This window comes from Sinocyclocheilus rhinocerous, unplaced genomic scaffold (assembly GCF_001515625.1).
Source record: "Sinocyclocheilus rhinocerous isolate Xijiao unplaced genomic scaffold, SAMN03320098_v1.1 scaffold1156, whole genome shotgun sequence".
Lineage (NCBI taxonomy): Eukaryota > Metazoa > Chordata > Actinopteri > Cypriniformes > Cyprinidae > Sinocyclocheilus > Sinocyclocheilus rhinocerous.
The window spans coordinates 1,031,049-1,048,109 of record NW_015630041.1 but is presented as its reverse complement, the minus strand read 5'-3'; the positions used below and the strand labels follow the sequence as shown (position 1 = coordinate 1,048,109).

The 17,061-nt window shown below is 39.6% G+C and overlaps 3 protein-coding genes across 3 annotated transcripts in view; 1 reads left to right on the top strand and 2 right to left on the bottom strand.

Annotated features, from left to right (window-relative positions):
• The first annotated feature begins 718 nt into the window (after positions 1–718).
• Positions 719–5,509, top strand: LOC107739892 (endoplasmic reticulum lectin 1-like). The gene is made up of 8 exons (XM_016552137.1): positions 719–957; positions 1,178–1,331; positions 2,082–2,243; positions 2,332–2,391; positions 2,496–2,620; positions 4,414–4,491; positions 4,572–4,647; positions 4,824–5,509. The coding sequence occupies exons 1-8, from the start codon at positions 719–721 to the stop codon at positions 4,893–4,895; spliced, it is 966 nt and encodes a 321-aa protein (XP_016407623.1). The 3' UTR covers positions 4,896–5,509.
• A 956-nt stretch (positions 5,510–6,465) lies between these two features.
• On the bottom strand, positions 6,466–9,177 carry LOC107739897 (probable G-protein coupled receptor 75). The gene is made up of 2 exons (XM_016552143.1): positions 8,993–9,177; positions 6,466–8,469 (listed from the first exon to the last, which is right to left on the bottom strand). The coding sequence occupies exon 2, from the start codon at positions 8,354–8,356 to the stop codon at positions 6,695–6,697; it is 1,662 nt and encodes a 553-aa protein (XP_016407629.1). The 5' UTR covers positions 8,357–8,469; positions 8,993–9,177; the 3' UTR covers positions 6,466–6,694.
• Positions 9,178–13,697: 4,520 nt separating this feature from the next.
• The window catches only part of psme4a (proteasome activator subunit 4a), a 34,752-nt gene continuing 31,388 nt past the window's right edge, over positions 13,698–17,061 (bottom strand). Inside the window, exons 46-48 of the mRNA XM_016552089.1 lie at positions 15,284–15,417; positions 14,810–14,944; positions 13,698–14,381 (exon numbers count right to left, since the gene is read on the bottom strand). Of these exons, the coding sequence (XP_016407575.1) occupies positions 14,810–14,944; positions 15,284–15,417 (269 nt within the window). The 3' untranslated portion in view covers positions 13,698–14,381. The remainder of the gene's footprint in view (positions 14,382–14,809; positions 14,945–15,283; positions 15,418–17,061) is intronic.

Genomic DNA, 17,061 nt, shown 5'->3' with positions numbered 1-17,061 from the left:
AAAGAATTGACATGCTTTTCTTTGTTCCTAACAAAAAGCCTCACATGACAGCTGTCAGAATTTGTATTCAGGCCCAATGATGACTTAAATATTAGTACAGAGTTGCAACCCTGAGAAATACATCATATTTGTCAGGATCCAGCAACATTTTTGTCTTTTGAATAAATGACTGTTCTTAAAGGGATAGTTCACCCAAAAATAAAAAATAAAAAAAATAAAATTTTGGCATAATTTTCTCACCCTCATGTCGTTCTGAACCTGTATGACTTTCTGTCGTCTGTAGAACACAAAAGAAGATATCAAAATATGATGTAAAAAGTCTCTTCTTTTGTCCACACAGTAAAAGTCAGTGGGGTCCAATGTTGTTTTGGACACTATTGACTTTCATTCCATTGACAAAAACCTGAGACAATAATACATTTTAATGTAAATGATCAGAAATTTTGAACCATCAATTTGGACATTTATTTGATACCATACAGTTAATCTATCTAGGCAAATGTTTCTGAAATAACGATTCAACCATCAAGATCATCAAATTATAATACAAAGGAGCAGGTTCTGCCCTCCACTGATTGAAAAATGATTGAGGTCCACTTTCCATTCGAAGCTCTCAGCTTTGCTTTCATTTCTAGTGACATTAAGAGAGGCTCTCCACCAGCATCAAAAGACCTGCTATGACATGAAAATACATAATTTATTCAGTGATTCACAAACCATGTGGAAAGGCCATTCACCAACAAAAAATATAGAGGGTCAGCTGACACCATACTATCCCGTAGAGATGGGACAAGGGACTGAATGCTCTCTGAGACAGAATGAACCTCGCTTTACCACAGTGCTGTACGTCTGCCACCCGGAGGCAAAACATGAGATCCTCACAATCGCTGAGGTCACCACCTGTCAGTATGAGGTAGTGGTGCTCACACCCCTCCTCTGTCCTCACCCGAAATACAGGTACATACACAAACACATTCAGTTTCCATAGTTTATCATACTAAATAAGTGGATAAAGATTAGTTATTGATTTCTGTTCACTATTTTTTTCTTGTGAATATGTATGTCAAGAAATAGAAACACCTATCCCTCACATACATTGTGCTTTAATAAAAAATAAATAATAAAATATAATAAATTTTTAGTCCTTTGTGACATAATCCAGCCCATTTTTCCTCAGGTTCAAGTCCTCCCCGGTGAATGACATCTTTTGCCAGGCTCTGGGTGGCTCCCCTCTCAGACCTCAGAGTCTGTCCCAGCTGGATCGTGAGCAGGAAGAGTTGCTCAAACCAGCGTTCAGCTCAAGCAGAGAAAGAGATCAGAGAGGATCCAGGGTAAATATGCATCTGCCCTTTATCTTCTGCATTAACACTAACCTAACTGCGGGATAAGTGAGCAATAATGAATGACTCCTGCTATAAATATTTTCGAAAGGACTCTTAAAGGAACACTCCACTATTTTTGAAAATAGGCTCATTTTTCCGCCAACATAACCAACGTGACCACTTGCTTGCACAGGGAGCGTGCGCTTTCCATTGGAAGTTACCTAGCTGGGACTATTTTCAGGCGCTGCGTAATATCATTGCGCCTGCTGCACCCGGAATGAGAGTATAGTTCCTAGCCATATCGGCCTAGAAAATCGCAGCTTTTCATTTTCCGTCGGTCTTAGTACACGATGTAACTACAGAAGAGTCACGTTTTAAATAGGAAAAATATAGAAACTCTTTGGTCTTTTTTGAGCGAGATGCTAACGGTCTAATCAGATTCAATGATCTATGCTAAGCTACAGCTAAAAGTGCTACCGCCAGACCCGGAGATCGGCTGAATGGATTCAAAATTGGTAGATCGGCTGAATGGATTCGAAAATGGTAAAACTCAACTGTTTAACTCTAGGGGAGTTGGAAAATGAGCCTATTTTCAAAAATAGTGGAGTGTTCCTTTAAAGTTGCTTTCTATTAAAGGACAATAACAAATTATATTTGCAAAATGAACAAAAAATAGTTCTGAAAAGTATATAAAAACTTTAATGTAATTTGTTGTAAAAATATTTTTTAAAATGTAATCCCTCTGTCTCCCTTGCTAAGGAGGACACACCTCCAGTGAAGGAAGAGGCGTATACCTCTACCCATAAGCCCCTGACAGTGGGCGGGCAAGCCCAGGTCACCGTTGGCACCACCCACATCTCTCGTCTGACTGATGAACAGCTGATCAAAGAGTTTCTGAGTGGCTCCTACTGTCTGCATGGGGTGAGGATGGATGGATGGGTTTATTTTCTATATCTGTGGATCTTTAAGTTGGACATATTCCCAATTTAACATATTTGTTTCTGTCTAGGGTGTTGGATGGTGGAAGTATGAATTCTGTTATGGAAAGCACGTCCACCAGTATCATGAGGTAAGATTGTGAAGTCGCTGAATTCTTATATAACAATTCCCAGTATAGTGTAAAGGTCTGGATTATGAGAGATGCTAAATTGCATTTTGTGCATTCGGTTGAAGGACAAAGAACAAGGGAAGAACATTGTGGTGGTGGGCAGCTGGAACACTGAGGATCATATTAACTGGGCCAAGACAAATGTGGCACGGTCTTATCATTTGAAAGACGATGGAGCGCAGAAAGTCAAGTATGATTATATTTCCCTCATATACAAGGTGCTTTAAAAAGAAAAACTGGATAATATAAATAAAACAAATTTGATATATATATACTACTCAAAAGTTTGGAGAAAAATCTAACAGACTCTAAATGGTTGTATGTGTGTGTGTGTGTATATATATATATATATATACACATACATACAGTGGAGATCAAAATGATAAAATCTATAAAAACGTAATTTTTCTGAAAAATTCAAAATCACTCAATTTGAGGGGATATTAGCTTTAAGTATACCACTGTTCCACTGACATGTTTGACAAAATAACTAAGGCATTTCAACAAAAACCTTTATTTTGTGGAAAACACAACAGAATTGGAGAACAGTAACCACTGTAGCACGAAAGAAGATTACAACTAAAATTTTAGTGGGTTACAGCTTTCAGAAATTAGTAGGAAGTGTAGAGGCCCTTGCTTTAAATGACTTCAGCACATCAGTGGCCGCAGGACATCACTACTTTCTCATGCGCTGGTGTGATCTCGGCCAACTCTTCTTCCACTCTCTTCCATAGTTTGGTAACTGTAGTGTTACCAAACACAAACAAACACCATAGTGGTTTCTTAGCCAAGGTTTTTCCAAAGATTTTCAATCGGGTTTAGATCATGTCTCTGGGCCGGCCATTTCATTATTTCAGTGTTCTTGACTTCAAGAAACTGCTTTACCTGTTTTGCAGTGTGACTGGGGCATTGTCTTGCATGAAAATTGCAGGCTGATTGGGAGATGCTTGCAGGGGAAGGTACCGCATGTTGCTGAAGGAGGTTCTGATAAACATTTGCATTCACTCTGCCATGTAACTGTATAGGAGGCTGAACTCCTGCTGCAGAAAACATACCCCAAACCATGACACCTCCTCCTCCACTTTTCACTGACTTCTTTACACACTTGTGCTTCAGTCTTTCCCCAGTTTGATGCCAAACAAAAGGTTTCCCATCAGACCCAAATAAATTAAACTTGCTCTCATCACTAAAGTGAACTTTGGACCAGTTCTCCTCTCTCCACACAACATGCTCCTCAGCAAAGGTGAGCTGAGCCTTTTGATTCTTTCTGCTGATGAGAGGCTTGGTCACTGCACAGTGTGCTTTTAGATGACTTCTCTTAAAAGTGCCAAGACAGATCCTTACCCTGTTCAGCACTGAACTGGCAAGCAATTCCAGCTGCAGTGTTGAACCGATTCCCCATTGAGAGTCTCTGCATTATCCTGTCCTCTTGTGCTTTTGTCTTACATGGACGACCTGCCTTTTTGGGGGGACATGAATTAGTGTCATTGTAAAGCCGCAATATTTGATAAATCAGATTTGGAACGACCAACTTCTCTTGCAATGGATGAGTCATCCCTTTGGGATTCATCTGGACAACCTCCTATCACAGAGTTTCAGTCACCTTAGAGCGGCCCGCCATCTTACAATCTCAGTGAAAATTGGAGGAATGCTGCCAGTTAAATAGGGTTTGTCATATAATTAAGGAAATTAGCACCAGGTGCCAGATTAACACCAATAACTTGGAGATACATGTAAGTGTTCTCTAATTTTGATCAGAGTTTTTTTGTTTTTTCAAATATCTCATTTAAGTTTTATACTGTGCTTCAGAATACAATTAATAAAATATGCTTCAAAAAACTGCCCTTCTACTCCTGTTACGATAACCTCAAATAAGACTAAACAGTGACCTTGAAATTTAGGAAATTGTAGGTTCTCTAATTTTGATCTCTATATATCTGTCAGATTTTAATAATATGTCATGTATGTTGTCTACCTCATCAGGGTCGTATCTCACTTTTATGGCCATGGAGATGTTTGTGACCTAACAGGGAAACCGAGACAGGTTATAGTCAAGCTCAAGTGAGTTACTCAAACTTCTTGATGCTATGAGGTTTTTGGGTTTCTTGAATGCTGCCACTAACACTTACCTGTTCTCTCAGGTGTAAGGAATCAGAGTCTCCTCATGCTGTTACAGTTTACATGCTGGAACCTCAGACCTGTCAATATGTTCTCGGGGTGAGTGGAAAACAAAATGACTTTGAGATTTGAATGCAATTTCAATTTTAATAATTGCACAGCCTTAGATGGTTCCAGTGATGAGCACATTGTGTTTTGATGTTATGGCTTACGAAAAGCTACAGTGTGATCATTTCATGTGGATAACCTTTATCCTGGTTATCATTCTGCCACAGGTTGAGTCGCCTGTAATATGCAAGATCTTGGACACTGCAGATGAAAATGGACTTCTTTCAATCCCTAGCTAGCCTAGATGGAGGAATGGATTTTAGCTTGGAGAACAAACAATACAGAAGAGGAAGGCAGGATGATTGTCAGAGGGAGAGATAAAGGTCTGATAAAGTCTAGTTCCATAGATCATGGCGATAACATGGACTTGCTGAACCTCAGGCCTCCACCCTTTGAGAAAGTCCCTCACTGACAGCACTTTCTCTTGTTTGAAGACTAAACACGGAGGAGATTTGATGAAACTTTTAAACCTGGAGATGCAGCTAGGGCTGAATTCTCAATGTTTTATTTACAAATCTCAAACCTGTTGAAGAATATTTTTGTTCAGCTTTTTCATGCTTTGGCACATTTAGATGGTTGGCTGTGGGAAAGTCACTTAAAAAATCTAATTAAATTATTAATTTGTTCTGTTAATCAATTGATTATACAAGTTGGTCAGCTGTTTTAAATATACATTTATTTATTTGATCAAACTTCTGGTAGTTCAGTGCTTGCCAGTATCAGTGTGCATATGGAGACGGTTATATTGTTTTTAAAAGTGATAGAAGTAGTAATTGTGCAATGCAAACTGCAAGGGAAAATACACTGTCTTGTATGCAAAGGAAAGTGAGTGTAATTAAACAGTTTTTTTTTTGGAAATCATGGGTCATTGATTTATGTTCACAATTTGTGATTACCCTCACTTCAATGTAACCACTTCCACTACTGTCCGATAATGTGTTTGGTGAAGGGCTCCTCTTAACTCGAAGAACAAATCAAGACAAAGATTATTTCCTTGCATTGCCTGCAATGCTGGTTCTTTCTCAGCCTGAACATGTTCAGTTGAATAAAATGAGTACCATGTTTCAAGTCATTTCAGAAGATTCATACACCACCTTAATGAATACACTGCAAAAAAATGTTCTTAGTATTTTTGACTGGTTTTCCAGTACAAATATTTAAATGTTCTTAAATCAAGATACATTTGATCTGCAAAATGACTCAAGAAAGTCTTGTTTGCTGAAAAAATATCAAAATTACTTAATTTATACTTTTATAACAATTCAAACAGAAAACAAGTTTATTTTTTGTACCCCATTGGCAGATATTTTTCTTGATTTAAGCATAAAATCACTGAATTCTGATATTTTTTGAAAAACAAGCTCATTGTACTGGAAAACAAAGCAAAAATTCTGAATAAGATTTTTTTTCATTTACAATGAAAATTAAACCAATATATTTTAGACAATCATTCAGACAGCGCTATTCATTATAACAAAGAAAATATTTCTCATGGAGAAATAAACATGCCTGTGCTAAACATTACGAATTGGCCAGAAGGGTCCATTTACCTACACTAGGTGGTGCTAGCGTCCCTTTTTGTTTATAGGTTTTGTTCACAGAGAACCAATGCGCTTACATAAAAAAAAATCCATAATTAGCTTATTAATGCTTAAGGCGTGTGAATACCTTAAAAGAGATGATCGACAAAGCAAACTACAGCAGTACATTAAACATCTGGTCTCAAATGAAATGTCAGGATACACTTGCAAAACATTTAATAAGTTCATATATAAAATGTAGGATGTTTCACAAATACATAATCTGTGTGAAGAATATTACATGAAAATGCCATGTAAATGTAAAAATAGAACATCCTTCAGTCCAGAAAATAGTGATAACACTTGGGGAAAGCGACAATTAGCTAGTCCCATTTTCTTTTTATTGGATACTCAATGACGCACATTGTCTCTTGAGCAAAACACCACTAGCAAACCACAAGCAAACACTATAAATGCTCCCCTTTGGATGCTGAGTAGGTAGCATGACGTTCTACAGCTCAGACTGATGGGATGGGAATCTGATGAGCTGAGGTGCTGTCAAAGTCCTGCAGCGCCTCCTGGTGGGTGTGGTAATGCATAGCCACGTAGCTTTTGGCAAAGGCTGTGTTTTGAGAGTTGACCCGCTGCATGCTGTTGGGGGAACTCGGGCCTGCTGACGGACTGCTGTTATAGATACTGTAGTAGGGCTCTATGCGCGTATTGATGGGTGTAGATGTGCTCGGGGGTCGGGGCTTGCGTCCAGTGGTGGCACAGGGACTAGGCATGCTGTCCCGGGAGTGACTGGGTCCGCAAGCCTGGTCCACCAGCCTCCTCTGGGGCTTCGGCGACAGCATGTATGCCGAGTTGGTCTCGTGGTGCGAGGACTTGTTGCGGTTGACTTCCAGACTTCCTTTGCCCATAGCGTGTAGGCGTGTCTTGTGCTTGCAGCACAGGAAGCCCAAGGCCACCCACTGGAGGCAGCAGAGCACACGGCGACGCAGACCTGCGCTGTTGCGCGAGTACACAAACGGGTTGATTCCAGACTTCAGGAAGATGAGGGCAAATCCACAGAGCTCGAACTGGTAGTGGACAAAACTGCTCTCCGGTGACACCATATCCTGCGCCAAAGATATACCTAGCGGTAGACAGCACAACAACACAGAGATGACGATGACTATGCATGTGACCACAGCCTTTGAATCCTTGGCTGTCGCCAGGTTAACTGTGGAGACCAACTGGCAGCAAGTTGCTCCAGTGGCAGCCCCAGGCACGAGGGGCTGGTTGGTTCTCCTGGTAAAGGAGTGCGGCTGGACATGTTGGAGCTTGTTGTAGGTCTGGTTGCGGTACAGCGAGGGCACCTGCACTGTACACTGCATGCCCTCGAAACCAGTGGCAATGAGCGGCGGATGAGAAGTAGGTGGACATGTCGCGTCCACCGTGATGATGGGACACTTCCGAACCTGAGCGTTCTTCCTCAACGCCTGAGCGATCATGAGGTATGAGATGGACACCACACCTACACAGAAAGCAAAGTCTGCAATGTATACGTACAATACTACCTTGGCCTTGTTGCCGGTAAGACCAAAGTGGGGCAGGCAAGGTCCGGAGCTCCTGGGATATGCTCGTAAGGTGACCAACGCCGCCAGTGTGAAACTGGTGGTCCATAACAATGCAGTGAGGACCAGAGTACAGGGGAACGAGGCTGTACGGTTGGGCTGCTGACCCAGGACCATGCGGAGCCGATGCAGGGCAATCACAGCCACCGTTTCGAGGGACATAATGATGAAGCCCGAACTGGTGAGGTGGAAGGCAAAGCAGAAGCCCTGGGACACGCCGCCACTAGCGTCTCCAGCATCCAGAAAGAGAACCAGTGCAAACATGGGCGCAGTGACGCAGCAAATGAACAGATCACAGAAGGATAGGTTGAGGATCATGAAGTCGAAGTTGGTGCGGAACTTGCGGAACGCCGGGTCGAAGAAGGACAAGAAGACCACCAAGTTTCCATAAGAACCGAGACAAAAGATGAGGACCAACAGGAGGGAACAGGAGGCAAGGGTAGCCGTGTGGATTAATGCCCAGCCACTCACAGAAGCAGACTGGCTCTGGGAGCTGTTGAAGCCCCGAGGTTTCGCAAACTCAGCCAGGTCCAAAGGCCAGGCAGTGCTGTTCATGGTACACATGGGGATGCAAAGTGATCACAGCCTCAGAGTGTTGCCTATCTTGCCTTTAGGTCACCCAAGAGCCAGCTAATACTCCCATTGTGCACATGGTTCATGGTAGACCCTCTGGATTGCTGCAAGGACACAAGAGATAAATAAATATTGATTAGTAATAGACAATATGTAACAATAAATGAACAACAAATAATTATGACAACGGCCTAATTCATTTTAATCTATGTGATATCTTTATCATCACTTGATGCACAAATTATTTGGAATTTCTTTAAAAACAAGAGCATCACGATGACTATTGTACCTTTATCTCATCCGTGCGCGTTCCCGTCATCCACAAATCTATCGATTAAGATGAGTACATGCCTGCAACAATCTGCATAGTATCTGAAGGCTTTTCTTATCCGTTAACCACCTCTGTTAAGAATTATATTACTGCAGGTGAATGTGTGCCGACTATAAAATCGTGTCAGAAATGCATCCAGCCCCAATCTTTGAAAGAACACATACAATAGATCACATGCATCATTAAAACAAACGTCCAATAAATATCTAATACATCGTTCAGTCCATACACACAGTCGCCCATAATAACCCTGCGGCTTTCTTTCTACACTTGCCGAAAAATTATGATTTTCTTACCATGGATTCCCTACGTGTGCCATTTTTAAAACACCGCGTTTTCCACATTTGTACAGATCTCCAAAGTGCATGAACGTTACAAACATCCTATTTAGAGAAAGAGTATCACAGCATAAGAATGAAAAACAGAGTGAATATAATGCGCAGGAGAGTGGGCGCGCCTCACTGGAATCATATTGAAGCCCGTGAATGGACAGCAAGCGCGTGCCCGTGAGAACAGGATGCTCACGCAGGAAGCACAAAGAGTCTAATTTTGTTATATATATATACACACATATTTTAATAATAATAAATAATATTTTTAATATTAATTATAGTAATTTTGTTCATTTAAATAAGAGCAGAGATGAGCAATTCTGCCGATTCCATTTTATTAATCATATTTTTTGATTACACAGGTACATACATACCAAGGCACACACAAATTTAAATAATATTATATACATTACGCATTTGAATAATATATCAAACAAATTGTTCTTTGTCAGCAGCAACATGGGAGAGGCACACACAAAAAAAGACTTTACCTGCATATTTTGTCACACTTTATTACAATCATTACTTGTCTTTTGTCAAATATTTGTAAAAGGAATATCAAGAAAAACTAACAAAAGTAATCAATTAGTCAAGCATTAGCATAGCATTACTTTGTGTTATAGCTTAGCCTACCAACCAAAGTTAAACCACACATTGGCTTATGACATGATTTTGACAGCGTTAATTATACTTAAAATGCAAGCTTGCCAACAAATCACTGCATTAATGTACAGTCTACAACTGCTGCTACTGACAGGTTCAGCAACGCTTGCTAACGGCAGGCAGTGTTGCCAACTGCTTTCAATTTAAAGTAGCTAAAACTGGTAGTTAAATGTCACTAGATGACATCACAATGGCAAATTCACTGATCTATATAAAGATGAACGTAGATCTTTGGGCAAGATGAGAACTTGGATAAGGTTTGTCCAAGAAGTTGCTATATTTGTCCTTAAACTTTTGAAAAAAGTCTCAAAAGGGGCGGGGAAGTCGCTAAATCTAGCTACAAAGTAGCTAAATTGGCAACACTGCTAGCACTACAGTGGCGGGCAAACTACGACCGAGTGGAAGCAAAACTCCGATTTATAAAGCAGAAAGCTGGCGAATTAGCACGGCAACTTTCACCTAAGTGCAAACAATGGATAGCGCACTTGACTGGACGTCTGAGCGACATAATTCCTGTGTTTGTGTCCACAAAAAGCTCCCTATCTACCACCTCCCTCGCGTCCCGCGTCCCCCCTCCCCTTCACACACACACACACACACACACACACACAGGCCAGCCTTTAAAAACATGTAGCGACAAAGCGCCGATCAATATGTTCACTTTCAGCGCCCACAGCGCGTGACGCGAACGCACTGGACTCCCATTGTCTTCCCATCCGTTATTGTTACAGTGTTTAGAATGTATCCAGTCTGGGATGATTAATATTGCTACAATGTATCCAGACAGAAAGGATATGCATATCTACAGTGTATCTAGTCTGGAACCATTAATAGTTACAATTTATCCAGTCTGAAATCATTTATATTGTTACTATGTAAACAGCCAGTTGCACACTCCTAACATTACAATCCATCCAGTTAGCTAGCATTGACATAGCTGCAATTTACCAGCCTGGAACCATTAATAGTTGCAATTTATCCGGTCAGAAAACATTCATATTTTTACTAATAAGAAATTATTGCCATTGCTACAATATATCTAGTCCGAGACCATTATATTTTTTAGAATATATCCAGTTAAAAAAAGTAATACTACAACAATGTACATGTACAATGTAAATGCTACAATATATCCACTTAGAAATTGCTACAATGTATCCAATCTGATTAATATTATTAGGATATATCAAAACAATGTATCCTGTCAGAAAACATTCACATAGCCACAATTTATCCGGTCTGGAACCATTAATAGTAACAATTTACCCAGCCAGAAATCATTTATATTGCTACACAGTCTGTGAACAATGATATTGCTAGGTGTCCAGAAATGTTTGATATTGCTAAAATATATCAAGTCAAAAATAAATATTGGTTCAATATTCAGTCTAGAACCATCCAATATTGTTACAATTTACTGAGTCCGTAATAATTTATCCTGTATTGTATCCAGTTATACATTTTTAATATTAGCACAATATCTAGTCACGAAGCATTATTATCTTTACTATGCATTCAGCCTAGAACCATTCAAAAATCCAGAACCATTCACGTCGCAACTATTAATCAAGTCAGAAATCAGACTGCTACAAAGTACTCAGTTTGGGATTTTTTTTTTCATCCAGTCAGACATCACTTATATTTTCACAACGTATGCAGTCTGAGACCACTAAAACTGACACGATGTATCAAGTGAAGTATCTTTGATAATGTCTTTGATAATTGTATCCAGTAAGAAATCACGCCTGCGTTCTGGCGCACAATCTGCCTGACTTCCACTAAAAGCTATGCGTGTCTCTCTTCCTCTTCTTCTCCCCCTTCCTTTTCTCGGCAGACCCCCCCACCCCCTCATTTTTCCCTCCTTGCCTCCCAGCTAGTTCGGCAAATGTTAGCTTTGCTTCAAACATTATTGGGTGCGCTCCCAAGACATCCTTGCGCGCTGCGTAAACGTTACATAAACCTGCGCCTGGGTCTCGGATGTGCCACAAAGGGCTTTGCTTTCTTTGGCTAGACGACCCACTAACGTGACGAAACCTGAGTGACACAAGGGATAGATATCAGACAAACTGAGGCGATGAACAGAAGTTTGCGCAGTTAATATACTCAGAGAAGCAGCGATGTAACTCACCTTGACAGCCCTGTACCGCGCTACGGAGCCTGATGTTCCAGATAAAGTGCGATTGTTTTCCACTTCCCCGGCCCCTGTCTCCACACCCCAGGAACCGAGAGTGTGTTCGGGGTGGGGGGCCTGGGTGATAGGAATGATCTCGGACAGACAGCCAATTTGGAGTGGGGCAAAGCAACGAAGGCGCTTACTGGTATCCGAAATGCATGTCTCGGGAAGTCTTAAAGGTGTGCGTTAGCTCTCCGAAAAGTCTATATTCCTGCCTTCTCCGCGACACGGGGAATCGGTATCCCACGATTTGTTCGTTGTATCCGGGCGCGTCGCTCGCCTAGTACTGTATGTAATTTAAAATAAAATAGCACTGACCACACATTATACCTTTTGCATAGTCAAAACATACTTAAGATATAGGATAGATTATCCACTTTCAGTCATGCTTTGATTAATGAGATTTCTCACTTATCTTACATCATTTCTCATGAACACTAAAAGCTTGTTTTAAATCATGTAATGATAAATAAGGGTTATACTCTACCGATGACCTTTGACTCGGAGAAGTGCGTCTACAGAAACGGTTTTAAACTGCCTGAATGTCACTGCATTAGATAACAACAACATGAAGCTCCTACATGTAAGATAATGAAGAGCGAGCCCAACAAATCATTTAATTCACTAAAGGAAGTGTACAAGCAGCTGCTTACCTCTCTGTGTCAGCGGCCTCCACCTCCACACTTACTCCATATCATCTCTTATGCAATAGCTTGAGGATTATAGGAGTTAAACCGCATTTATTATGAAGGAAATCTCAAGCTCACTGTTCAAGGATTGACCTGCTAAAACAACAGATGACGTGTTGAAAATGAAGACGGTCAGTGTGGTTTGTTTGTGGTTAGTGGGTGATGCTGATAGTTCATGTATAAATTAAAATTAAATTAAATTAATGTGATGAGCATCACCTGTACTTCCTCTGCGCACTGAAATAAAGTGGAAATAAAATATAACTATTTGATAAAAAAAAAATTTTAATTAGAAATGTTGCCATGGCAACTGAAATAAGGTGAAGTAGTAAGATTACTAAAATACTAATCTAATTTAGTAAAATACTAAAATAAAATTATTACAAATCATTTTCATTAATTGAAATTAAGTTAAAATAAGCTAAAACAAAATAGAATTATTAGATGAAACACTTAAATGAACATGAGAAATGCTGCCATGGCAACTAACTGAAATAAAACAAATTTAAATTGAAATACTAAAATTAATCAAACTGAAAAAATAAAATAAATAAATTAAAGCAAAATAGAAATATATCTACAGAAACTACGGATCCAAGGCACTTCTTCCAGTTCCAAAATGTTAAAAAGCCTTTATTCAAACATGGCTCACTCTAGAAACATTAAAAATGACTAGAACACTCAGTGTTGCCAACTGCTTTCAATTGAAGGTAGCTAAAACTGGTAGCTAAATGTCACTAGATGACATCATAATGGCAAATTCACTGATCTATATAAAGATGAACGTAGATCTTTGGGCAAGATGAGAACTTGGATAAGGTTTGTCCAAGAAGTTGCTATATTTGTCCTTAAACTTTTGAAAAAAGTCTCAAAAGGGGCGGGGAAGTCGCTAAATCTAGCTACAAAGTAGCTAAATTGGCAACACTGACGGCAGGTCTCAATGACACTGTCTCCGCTTTTGCTGACACTACCTTTAAAAAGCTTCTGATATCGGGATATGAGAACACCTGGCTTGAAGCAAAAACTGCAAACACTAAACTAAATGCAAAGGTCAACTGAAAAGACAGACTAAAAGTTCGACTGAATAAATAAATAATAAACATCATTTACTGACTGCAAAAATATGAATAGAGAAAAAGATGCATGAAGTGCAGGAGTTTAAAATCTCATGGTTTAAAAAGGACTACTATTTTGTAATGCTACTGCCATTGTGATTATATTCAATTATCAGTTTAGTTCAGCTGTATTGGCATGACAATTGGAGAACAGCATCGCCAAAGCATATAGTCTTACACTCTTTAATTTATGTAGGCTTACATAACTGTTCAAAATTCACACTGTCTTTATGAGGCATGGGGAAATGTACAGTGCTACTTCAAAAAGAAATTGGTACTTTTACCTCATACACATATGTAACATTTACCAATATTACGTGTACACATTTTAAACGGATTACTGCTAAAATTGTAAAATGCTATTATTACAATAAATATGCAATGCAAAGCAGTGCAGAAAACTGCTTGATATTGGGCTATAACAATCCATACTGCACTCACACAAGCAAAAATTTAAATCTGTACAAGAACATTATAGATGCAGGTCAGCGATACCTGCAATAAAGTTCCCCTTAAATATTAAGTGTACTCAAAAATAATAATAAAAAAAGAGTTTAGTAAAAGATTCCAGTTATCTTATAACTAGATGATTGCATCTATTGCTACATAAATCGTTTTAATTTTCCTCTAAAACAATCCCAGACATTCAGAGCAAACAAAAATTCAGGTTTCATTTAGCTTTGCTTTCCCCTTCACCAGACAGTGACATCATTCTGAAAAACAGAAAAGAAATGATCATAAGAAGAGTCTGAGGATAAAACACGTCTGAGCACGCATGTATGTGAACAGTATGTTCCAAAATCTAGTTAGATGCTATAGGTGGCATTTTATCATTTATCATATGGCATCAAAATTCCAGAAAATGAAATGACCCAGAAAATTATTTAATAATTACAAAAAAAGTATATAAAAGATGTTAAATAAAAATATACCGTTTTACTGTAGTATTACATTCACTATTTGTATGATGTACTGGCTGGAGTTGCTGGCTACAGTGTGTAGATCGTTCCAGATCGGTCATTTGTGCAGTTTCATTTCAAATTAGGATGCTGCTTTAAAAGGCACAGTCTATCTAGGCAGCAGAAAGCAAAGCAGTTTACTAGGTTTTGGAAAAGAACCTGTGTGTGTGTTTATAATAGACCTAAGCGTAGTAACAGGGGGAGACCAGCAGATCTGTGAGCACCAGCAGCTGGTCATCGGTGAACTTCTGCTTGTGTTCCTGCCAGTTATCATGATGAGTGCGACGGAAATCCGACAGGGTTTTCTTCACAGTCATCTAGAGACACAGAAAAAAAAAATATATATATATATATATATATATTTATTTATTTATATAAAAGATCTTGTGAGTCACTCATTTAAAGCAACTGGCTCTGGGTTTAGCTATAATTCTCAGTATTGCAGCTGCTGGTCTACCTCTGCCGTCCATACCATTTCTTCAAAATTCAGTTGCATGAGTTAACTTATGTTCAACTTCCAGAAATGCTTAAACATTTTATTTTTGCTCAGTCAATCCCTGGCCCCCCTGCAGACTGCAATCAGCTGATCATTCCCAATCAACCCCCACTTCTCTCCACAGCTAACACACAGCAGTAAAGGAGAGCGAGAGCTGTACCTCTATAGGCTGTGTGTCATTGAGGTGGGCACTCAGGTCCATGAGGATCTGGGGCATCCAGGTGGGCACATCATACGGACTGGACAGGATGCAGGCACTCAGACCCAATACACCTGCATGCCGCCGCACCAGGTCTACACACACACATGAAAAATGAAAGTTATTTAAGGTAAATAAATATACCTAGGGTGAATTCAGGTAAATTCATCTGAGGGACTAAAAGTTTACCTGAATTCCCCTTAGATATAAAATCATAGCCTGAGACAACATTTGAAATCATTTTTCTTGACCAAAGTCATGATGTAAAAATAAAGAAAATAAAATCCAGTGTTAAATATTTGTGAGTGGATTCACAAAAGTATGTGAATCTTTGCTTTCAGTATCTGGTCTGAAACCCTATTGCAGCAATAACTGCAGCTTAACCTTTCTTGTAACTGTTGATCAGTCCTGCACAACGGCTTGTTGGAATTTTAGCCCATTCCTTAGTACAGAAACACTTCAACTCTGTGATGGTGGGTTTCCTCCTATGAACTTGCTTCAGATCCTTCCACAAAATTTTAATTGGATTCAGGTCTGGACTTTGGCTTGACCATTCCAAAACATTAACTTTGTTCTTCTTTAAAGGGGTCCTATTATGCTCTTTTACAAAGTCTTGATTTTGTTTTGGGGGTGTACTAGAACAGGCTCTCATACTAGGTTGTTCGAAAAACACATTATTTTTCACATATTTTACATTACAACAACACATCTCTCCCCAGTCTGGCATGAACAGCTCGAAAAGTTCCTGTATCAAATGAAGGCCCGCCTTCTGAAATACGAAATGTGCTGTGATTGGTTAGCTGGGCCAGTGTGTGTTGTGATTGGCAGCACTCGGCGCCTGGTCTGGAAATGTCATGCCCCTTACCATAGCCGCCTGCGAGCTTCAGTGTAAATATTGCGTCAAAATCAAATCAATTTGAGCGTGATTTAAACCCGGATGATTGTAACCAGTACCACTCTAAATTCGTCTGCCTTGGGAAAGCTAGCGTGTCTCCGACATAGTGATAACACTCGTTGCCTTCTCTAGTGTAGCTCAACCAGGTCTCGTCCCATTCGTCGATCTTTGTGATATCACAAATCCCGGAAAATGTGCGTTGTAGTCCAAACGAGTCGTTCGTTGTAGTTTTTGAAAAGTGATTTCTGTTAAATAAAATATCTCCTTTTGAAGTGGACTTTGAACTTTGTAACTTTGAAGATCTTTTTTATGCTCAAACAGCAACATTACAGACTAACTAAAGTTGAAAAAGTGAAAAAGCATAATAGGACCCCTTTAACCATTTTTGGTAGAATGACTTGTGTGCTTGGGGTCGTTGTCTTGCTGCATGACCCTTTTTCTCTTGACATTCAGTTCTCGGACATATGTCCTGACATTCTCCTTTAAAATCAGCTGGTATAATTCAGAATTCATTGTTCTATCAATGATGACACGCCATCCTGGCCCAGATGCAACAAAACAGACCCAAACCATGATACTACCACCACCATGTTTCACAGATGGGATAAGGTTCTTATGCTGGAATGCAGTGTTTTTCTTTCTCCAAACAAAACGCTGCTCATTTAAACCAAAAAGTTATATTTTGGTCTCATCCATCCACAAAACATTTCTCCTGTATTCCTCTGGCTTGTCCACATGATCTTTAGCAAACTGCAGATGGGCAGCAATGTTCTTTTTGGAGAGCAGTGGCTTTCTTCTTGCGACTCTGCCATGGATACCATGGTTGTTCAGTGTTCTCCTGATG

Bases quoted from the DNA above. Each gene is read 5' to 3' on its own strand.
- LOC107739892 (XM_016552137.1), top strand. From the start codon at position 719: ATGTGGAAAGGCCATTCACCAACAAAAAATATAGAGGGTCAGCTGACA. The intron at 1,332-2,081 runs GTAAATATGCAT...TCCCTTGCTAAG, and splicing joins GAGATCAGAGAGGATCCAGG to GAGGACACACCTCCAGTGAA. The intron at 2,392-2,495 runs GTAAGATTGTGA...ATTCGGTTGAAG, and splicing joins ACGTCCACCAGTATCATGAG to GACAAAGAACAAGGGAAGAA.
- LOC107739897 (XM_016552143.1), bottom strand. From the start codon at position 8,356: ATGTGTACCATGAACAGCACTGCCTGGCCTTTGGACCTGGCTGAGTTT.